General features: G+C 53.5%; 1 protein-coding gene across 1 annotated transcript in view; it reads right to left on the reverse strand.

The window, feature by feature from the left end:
- The window catches only part of GPR137B (G protein-coupled receptor 137B), a 54,763-nt gene extending 48,478 nt beyond the window's left edge, over positions 1–6,285 (reverse strand). The window contains 1 exon segment of the mRNA XM_070364756.1: positions 5,690–6,285. Coding sequence (XP_070220857.1) covers positions 5,690–6,058 — 369 coding nt within the window. The 5' untranslated portion in view covers positions 6,059–6,285.
- Between the last annotated feature and the right edge of the window lie 3,051 nt (positions 6,286–9,336).

A 9,336-nucleotide genomic window follows, 5' to 3' on the forward strand; every position in this document is an offset into this window, starting at 1 on the left:
GTGTGCTGACCCCATCCGTCTGGAGAAAATCGACCCGTCAGACCCACAACCAAGAGGCTTCTCTCCTCTCCCTGGAGCTGCAAGGCAATCAGAAATCGGGGGACGACAGCAGATTTTGGATCACATACGATGTTGTTCTCAAAAACCTAAGACAGGGATGTCATTCGGATGAGGGGCTGTCAATGTCATCGATGCTGCTCTCCGATCGTCCCGCCCCTCGGTGCTTCACCCCGCGCCCCCGAGCTGATGGCTCTGGGGACCGGAAAATGGGGTCCAGCACAGCCCTCTGGTGGGGAGGGCACTGCCGCTGGACATGCCAGCACAGCCCACCTGAGCAACCAAGAGCCTTAGCACAGTGCTCTCTTTCTGCCTCCCTGCTAGTTGCTGCTTGTCTGACCGCGGGAGAGTCAGGAAAGCAGAAGGATGCAGCAAAACCCTACAGGCTTTAGAGTGTGGGGACCCAAACTCAGGCTCTCAGTCCCGTCCGCCTCTGTGTGTGTTTAGTCTCTCAGGCATGTCCGACTCTCTGCGACCCTTTGGATCAGAGCCCGCCAGGCTCCTCAGTCCCTGAGATTTTTCAGGCAAGAATACTGGAGAGGGTTACTATTTCCTTCTCCAAGGGATCTTCCTGACCCAGGGATCGAACCTGCCTCTCCTGTGTCTCCTGCACTGCAGGCAGATTCTTTACCCGCTGAGCCACTGGGAAAGCCCCTCAGATACGCTGAGAGGAGGCTAACTTTTCCCACAAGGGCCGAGGGCGTGAAATTTCGTTCCCCTGATGCTGCTGCCCTACTACACAGAAGCAGCCAAGAGTCAGGGAAGAGAAAACAAAGAGCAAGGGCTTCGAGGAAAGATCTGAGGAGACTGGGCTGTAAAATTAGAAAGCTGCTTTTAGGGCGTGGGGGATTTTTAGCAGTAAAATTAGGAGTTGACTTCCTGGGGGCTGCTGGTGGTAAATGGTAGACTGAACGCTAGTAAGGAACCTGTGAACCTGTGCGTGTGTGCATGGACACACTACAGGTGTGTACACACACATACCACACACACAGCTCTGGCAGCTGCGAGCCCACTCGGCGACCACAAGGAGCCGGTGCACGGGTCAGGAGGCCACACGTGGTGCAGACGTGAGGATTCCCCGCCCCTGTGTGACTGTGTGGCCCCAGTTCTGAAATAAAATCCCTGGGGACCAACAAACTCTTGCCCTGTGTGTTCCTAAGCTTCTTACTCCTTCATAATCACCAAGAGGCCTAGAAGCTTCCCTCTTCACAACTCCTAGATGAGGGCCTGGCACACAACAGATTCAGTAAACGTTCTTGATGAAATGGACTGCCAAGAACCACAGCGAGATCCACTCACGCCTGAGGTCACCACCTCCTCCTCCCTTTTCCCGATGCAGGTGAAGACAGGGTCCCCAGATTAGATTTTCAGATGCCTCCTTGTTTCCTGTCAGCAGAGATAAGGACCAGGATGCATTTCAAGGGGCCAGGGGAGGCGGGGGGTTGTTGTGTGCAGCTAGCACTCTTCCTGGCTCTGCGTGCCTAGCTAGGGACCCTGGACAAGTCACCAGGATCCTCGAGGCCTCGGTTGGCTGTGTGCAGAATGAAGGTGGAGCTTCTGGACCACCCAGGCCCATCAGCTCTTGGGGTCAGGAGCCGCAGCCGTGAGGAACCAGTGACTTCCAACCTCTTCCCAAGGCGAGGCCCGGTGCCACTGCCATTCGACAAACATGAAGGTTGCAGGTTGGAGGAAAAGTCATTTCAGTGACACAGTGGGTAATGAAGGGCCGAGCCAGTGCTGGGGCCTGACCTTCAGGACTGCGGTTTGGCCAGAGTCTGGGCTCTGGCTATTAAAAGATGCAGACAGAGCATCTCAACTGAGGGAGAGGAGGGGATGAGGGATGCAGTGCCAACGGCACCTCCTTTAACCTGCTCCAACCCTTGGGTTGGAGGGGAGGGTACTAGGAGCACCCTTGTCCTACAGCAGGTCAGTAACCCAGCTCTGCCCAGAGAGCCCAAGGAGGGCTGGCTCCTTAGGCTCCGTCCCCTGAGTCACAGGTCTTTGCAAGCTCACCACGACTCCCTGGCCACCATGAGTCCCAAGCTCTCACTGTGAACTCTAACCCCCACCTTGACCCCCAGACTCCCACCATGAGATCTAACACCATCATGACCCCCAGACCCCCACCATTAGCTCCAAAATCCACCATGACCCCCAGACCCTGACCATTAGCTCCAACACCCAACCTGACCCCCAGATCCCCCACCATGAGCTCCAACATCCAACATGACCCCCAGACCCCCCACTATGAATTCCAACCCCCACCGTTACCCCCAGACCCCCACCATGAGATCCAACCCCTACCATGACTCCCTGGCCCCCAGCAAGAGCCTCAGGCGCCCACAGGAAAGCCCCTGCATCCTCCCACCCACACTCTTAAGGCATAGTAGGTGCTGGCTCCTACGTCACTGTCTGTTAATCAAACCACCTCCTTCCCATGGGAGGGTTCACTTCTTTTCCTTCCTCAAACCAGCCTGTAATGGTAGGAGTCTGCCTCAGGGCTTAAGACAAGGCTGCACCAGGGGGAAGCTGAGCCCGCCACACTCATTCACACCCAGGAACCCCAGGAGTCTGAGGTCCAGGCCCAAAATTCTAGGGGGGAACAGCTGGGGGACATACCCACCCAGGTGTGACTGAGCTGCCAGGACCCTCTGACCCAGTTCTGCAGACAGACCTGCCTCACAGGGGACTTCACTGGCCCAGAAGCTGGCAGCCCTGGCCCTGGTGCCTCTACCGTACAGCCTGGTGGGCGGAGGGCTTACCACACCTCATGCACAGAGACCCCTGTGCACCTCAGGTCTCAGGGTCCTGCCTCCTCTAAGACACCTTTAAAAAGCAAATGAGCACTGAGCTAGAAGAACAGATTCTGGAATATATGTCTCCACTCCAACCTCGGCCCTGCAAACTCCTAGAGCAGCAGGAGCTGAGCAGGAGTCTGCTGGACCCAGCAGGGCCTGGAGCTGGAAACAACTCAATGCCTGGGGCTTCAAGGAGAGCCCAGACACTCGGAGCCAGACATATACACACAGAGCCTGCTAACGACTGAACCAGTCCCACCAGGAGCTGGAGAGAGGAATCTCCTGCAGTCTTCGAAACTGAAATATACTCTCCCTTAAATCCCTTGACTTATTACTCACCTGTGCTGGATGTATACTTGGCATCTCCTCAATTGGATGCCAAGCTCCCAGAGGACACGATATGACATTCAGAGGAGGGTATGCTTTCCCACTGTAAGAGGTTTCAAATACTGTACCATGAAGGACAAGCCTGGCACTCTGATGTCACAGACATGGGTGTGATTCCTGGCTCTAGGGCTCACTGGCTGTGTGACCCTGAGGGAGTCATATATAACCTCCCTGGCCTTCCTCTGAAAAACGGGGACACCATCCATCCTTCCTTCAGAGGGTAGTTGGGAAGAATAAATAAGACCTCTCAGAACCGTGCCTAGCATACAGAACAGGGTTCTTCATTGTTAGCCACTACCCACCAGCCTCCAAAATCTGATTTACATGCTCTAAGAGGGGGCTTAAGCCGCAGTAATCCTTAATGCTCCCCCGGCCATTCCAGTGGTTGAAGAACCTGGCCTAACAGAAGGCACATGAGAGGGGTCGGGGGAGAGGGATGTTGGAGCTGGGAGTCAAAGGGCGACCCCTTTAAAACACCCTGGAAGTATCAGACTATTTGCAGGAAGCCAGGGAACAGCTCATCTGCCAGGGTGTCTGTGATGCCAGCAGTTAGTACCACCTCCTCCTGCCAGCCACCCTGGAGATATAAAGAAAACAAGACCTGGGAGTCATCAAGAAGCCAGGGTGGTGGCTTGTGGCCTCTCGGCTTGCGAGGCTGTCGGCCTGGTCACTCTTTCCCTCACTCAGCATTTACTCGCCAACCAGCAGATGGTGCAGAAAATGTGTGGCTCTGCGCCTAATCCAGCTCTGAGGGCAAATTTTGCATGTGACTACCAGACAGCCATGGCCGTGCTCTAAGTTGTCCTTTTTCCTTCTCAAAAAGGGACCTGACCACAACATGCCATCAGACCATTGTCACAGTTCTTGAAGGAACATCAACATACCTGACTTCTGAATCTTACTGGAATCACCCACTTTGGATCCAATAAAAAAAAAAAAAAGCAGTCAGAGTGTCTGCACTGTAGCTGACTGCCTGAACTGGTTTTTGGATTTAAAAGCTGTATTTGGACAGATGACATACACGACTCGTGGACTGGAAAATATGCTAATACACTGGACGGAGAAGACTGCTTTATCTATAGATACCTTTTGATAAAATTACAATTGCTACTTATGCTAGCTTTTAGCCAAAAGTGTTTCCTCCAAATTGTTGATCAGAGGCTCCCTTTACACCAAAGTAATTCTTATTCTACCTTTTCTTCCTTTTTTTTTTTCCAACAACAGCATTTTTTTTTCTTTTTAAGATTTTTTTGGATGTGGGCCACTTTTAAAGTTTTTACTGAATTTGTTACAATACTGCTTCTGTTTTATGTTTTGGATTTTTGGCTGCAAGGCATGTGGAATCTTAGCTCCCCAACTAGGGATTGAACTTGCACCCCCTGCATTGGAAGGTGAAGTCCCAACAGCATTTTCTTTTAATAAATAAGGACACTATTAAAAGGAATGTAATGCTTGCTGGCACAAAGCGTCTAGCCAAGCGACAGTTCTTAAACTCCCCTTACCAGATCATCGTTGGCCTTCCCCCTGGACAGGGTCCTAGTGAAAATGGACATTTTAGTGCTTGGAAAGCTAATGGGAAGCAGAGATGCTGCTGCTGATGACAGTATTGTGCTATTACACGTTTATACAATACTTTACATGCTCTTTGCAAGACACTTTCCAATTACTGTACTTAAGTCAAGCGTCACAGCAGCCAAGTCAATTCGCACGTTCTCCCATTAGCTTATTAACAATCTGCTCATAAATCAACTCCGCAGTGCCTGTAAAAGGGCGCCAGGAAACTTATGGCTTTTTCTCGGGGCCTCTCAGATGAGCTCAGGGAAACCCTGAGCTCTCGAGGCATTAGCTCGGGAGCTAGGTGCAACCGCGACGGCTGTGTAGCAATCCTGTGTAATGAGTGAGCAGGCTGCCCTTCAGCAGGGCTCCCATACTGGAGGCTCCAAACATTTCATCCAAACCAGGGCCGTCCCACTCTGTCCTCAAAAAAGCCAGCGTCTGGCCCCAATCTGGAGGCCAAGGTGGCAGCGGTTTTTCCAGGCTGGTGGTCAGATGCTTTGGGACGAGGGGACAGAGGGGAAACTGGAGTGCCAGTCTCCTTGGTGGGCACATCTCCCATCAGTACCGAGTCTGATGTGTGCACGGAGATGCTGCCGCGCCCTGCGCGCTGAGTGATGCCGACTTGCGGGCAGAGGATGACGGGCGGCCGCCAGCCCTCACTCTCCTTTCCCTTCCCCTTCTCCCTTCGGGAATGAGACGGCGTTACCTGGGACAAAGGCCTGCAGTAGGACAGGGCTCGGACCACCCCAGAATCAATGCTTTCCACACACCCCGCACACACACACTTAGCCCCAGGGCTCTGTGACCCGCTCCCGCGGCTGCCATCGCCCCCGCCAGGTGAGCACCCTCCAGGTGTCTCCCGCCGGCGGGGGCGGCCTCCCGCGACTCACCTGCGTGAAATACAAGTTCATCAGCGTAAGGGTGAAGAACTGGAGGCACACGGGGAAGCAGTAGAGCAGCCAGAAGACGAAGGGGCTGAGCGCGTTGGCCGCCACGAAGTCTTTGAAGTAGAAGGAGAAGAGGACGGTCCGCAGGGAGGCCCAGAAGAGGCAGAGGAAGAGGAAGACGCTCTGGTAGCTGAGCCGCTTGTGGCGATAGCGCAGCACCAGCCAGAGCTGCACGTAGATGAACACGAAGAGCAGCGAGTAGAACACGGTGTAGACGATAGTGAGGCCGAGCTTCACGTAGGGGGGCACGGCCGGGGTCAGTGTGGGCGGCAGCGAGTCGTTGCGGAGGGGGTCCCACGGCTGGGCCTCCATCGGGCCAGGGGCGCTGCGGCGCGGCCCGGACGCTCCGGCTTCATCTGGGCTCGCGGCCGCCGCCACCCCCGCGGGGGTCTCCGCGCATCGCGCTCCACCCGGAGCCGGGCGACTGGAGGAAAGAAAACAAGCCGCACTTCCTCCCCCGGCACCACATGATTCACTGGGGCGGCCTTTGTCTGCGATTGGCAGCGCCGCGCCCGCCGCCCCCGCGCGCCCGCCAGCCCCGCGCGCCCCGGCTCTGCCCTGCGCGCCCCTCCCCGCCCCCGAACACCGCCCCCAGCGCCGCGCCCCCCGGCCCGCCCCCTGCCCGGCCGCCAGGCCCCCGGAGCCCCGCCCCCTGCCCCGCGCGCTCCGCACCCCTCCTGCTCGGCCCCACCCCCCGCCCCGCGCGCCCCCGCGCCGCCCGCCTGTAGCCCCCCCAGAACCACCCGCTGCAGCGTCGCCCACCGGACAGATGCCCGCGCTTCGCGCTCTCCGCTGATGGTTACTTGTTGTTTTGCAACAAGAAGTTATTTTATTTCAACAGCGACAAACGTTACAAAAAACATTTTTTTTTTTTACTTTCAAAATAAAACTTTACGACTCTGTGGCAATGAAGTCACTGCCGTTTTTCCTTTTTCATACTGGAGTGATGTTTATTTCTAAATCCAGAAATGCCAAAGACAGGGTTTGTGTTTTTGAGGTCAGGTTTGTATACGCCGAGTGAGGAAAAGAATGGTCCCTATGACTGCCGCCTGGTCTCGGTGGTAAGCACGGCTCTTTCCTCCCGGAGAGCCACAGGGAGCGCCCCACACGGTGCTCCCGCGGCGGGGTGGGGATGCTCACCCCTCACCTCCCGGGAAAGCAGCTAGGGCAGCCTCGGAGGGAGCCCCCCGACTTCAGAGTGGGGGTGACCGCCTCTGATTCCGATGCAACCCCTGCCACCCGTGCAGCAGGGCGGTCTGCACATCAGACAGACAAGCCCTCTCGTTTGGCCGTGGCAGAGGAGTCGCTCCTCGGAGGTCATGACTCAGTCTACATCCCCAGGGGGCCTCTCTACCATCACCTTAGGGGTGCTGGAGTTGTAGAGTGCCGTGGAGGAGCGGGCTCGCCAAGCTGCCCTCTGGAAGCCGTTCTAGGCAAGCGGTTTCGGTAAACAGAAGAAAGAGACCGGTATCTCCAAGACTCCAGTAATATCTTGTGATTTATTTTCTCATCTCAAGTTAATAGTCGACTTTGTTCCTAATCGTGTGTTCTCTTTCAAACAGCGTCCTCCCCTTCCCGGCCCCGCACCGGTGGAACATAGACCAGCCGTGCGTTTCCAACCAATTATTTAGTTCTTGCACCCTGCTCTTAAGTTTCCGGTGCTTCATCAGGTGCCTTTGGTGTCAAGCTCCTTTTCTAGTTACTCTCTCCTTTCCCTTTCTCTCTTGCCGTCATTGTTCTGAGGATAAAGTTCAAACTCCTACCCTAGCTCACCTCATTGACTTGTCCCTTAAGAGGTGTTAAATGAATGTTAACACCTCTTAACTACTGTTGCCAAGGAAAGCTTTCCACCCCTGACTCCAACAGTTGGCCAAATCCTATTCTTCTGTAAGGGGGTTGGTTACTTCCTCCAGAGAGCCTTTTCTAACCACATCACTGGACTCAGTATAGGGTGGGTTGAAGAAACAAGGTTTTCCTGGTGGCTCTGTTGGTAAAGAATCTGCCGACAATGCAGGAGACCACCTGCAAGGCAGGTGACCTGGGTTCTATCTCTGGGTGGGGAAGGTCCCCTGGAGAAGGAAATGGCAACCCACTTAAGTATTCTTGCCTGGAGAATCCCCATGAACAGAGGAGCCTGGCATGTTATAGTCCATTGGGTCACAACAGTCGGACACAACTTAGTGGGTAAACCACCACTATTAAGAAACAAGTGAAGTGAGTGACAGTTATGCAAAGATACCTTCATCTTCATACGTGTTCTGTATCCAAATTTCCTCTTTATATACTAACTCTAGGGCTTCCCTGATAGCTCAGTTGGTAAACAATCCACTTGCAATGCAGTAGACCCTGGTTCGATTCCTGGGTTGGGAAGATCCGCTGGTGAAGGGATAGGCTACCCACTCCAGTATTCTTGGGCTTCCCTTGTGGCTCAACTGGTAAAGAATCCACCTGCAATGTGGGAGACCTGGGTTCGATCCCTAGGTTGGGAAGATCCCCGGGAGAAGGGAAAGGCTACCCACTCTAGTATTCTGGCTTGAAAAATTCCATGGACTGTATAGTCCATGGGGTTGCAAACAGTTGGACACAGATGAGCGACTGTCACTTTGACCAGTCATGTTAGATTAGGACCCACTCTAATGATCTCATCAAGCAACAGTTACAACTGGACATGGAACAACAGCCTGGTTCCAAATAGGAAAAGGAGTACGTCCAGGCTGTATATTGTCACCCTGCTTATTTAACTTCTATGCATCATGAGAAACACTGGGCTGGAAGAAGCACAAGCTGGAATCAAGATTGCTGGGAGAAATATCAATAACCTCAGATATGCAGATGACACCACCCTTATGGCAGAAAGTGAAGAGGAACTCAAAAGCCTCTTGATGAAAGTGAAAGAGCAGAGTGAAAAAGTTGGCTTAAAGCTCAACATTCAGAAAATGAAGATCATGACATCTGGTCCCATCACTTCATGGGAAATAGATGGGGAAACAGTGGAAACAGTGTCAGACTTTATTTTGGGGGGCTCCAAAATCACTACAGATGGTGACTGCAGCCATGAAATTAAAAGACGCTTACTCCTTGGAATGAAAGTTATGACCAACCTAGATAGCATATTCAAAAGCAGAGACATTACTTTGCCAACAAAGGTTCATCTAGTCAAGGCTATGGTTTTTCCTGTGGTCATGTATGGATGTGAGAGTTGGACTGTGAAGAAAGCTGAGCGCCGAAGAATTGATGCTTTTGAACTGTGGTGTTGGAGAAGATTCTTGAGAGTTCCTTGGACTGCAAGGAGATCCAACCAGTCCATCCTGAAGGAGATCAGCCCTGGGTGTTCTTTGGAAGGAATGATGCTAAAGCTGAAACTTCAGTACTTTGGCCACCTCATGCGAAGAGTTGACTCATTGGAAAAGACTCTGATGCTAGGAGGGATTAGGGGCAGGAGGAGAAGGGGACGACAGAGGATGAGATAGCTGGATGGCATCACCCACTCAATGGACATGAGTTTCAGTGAACTCCAGGAGTTGGTGATGGACAGGGAGGCCTGGCATGCTGCGATTCATGGGGTCTCAAAGAGTCAGACACGACTGAGT

Source organism: Bos mutus, chromosome 28 (genome assembly GCF_027580195.1).
Source record: "Bos mutus isolate GX-2022 chromosome 28, NWIPB_WYAK_1.1, whole genome shotgun sequence".
Classification (NCBI taxonomy): domain Eukaryota; kingdom Metazoa; phylum Chordata; class Mammalia; order Artiodactyla; family Bovidae; genus Bos; species Bos mutus.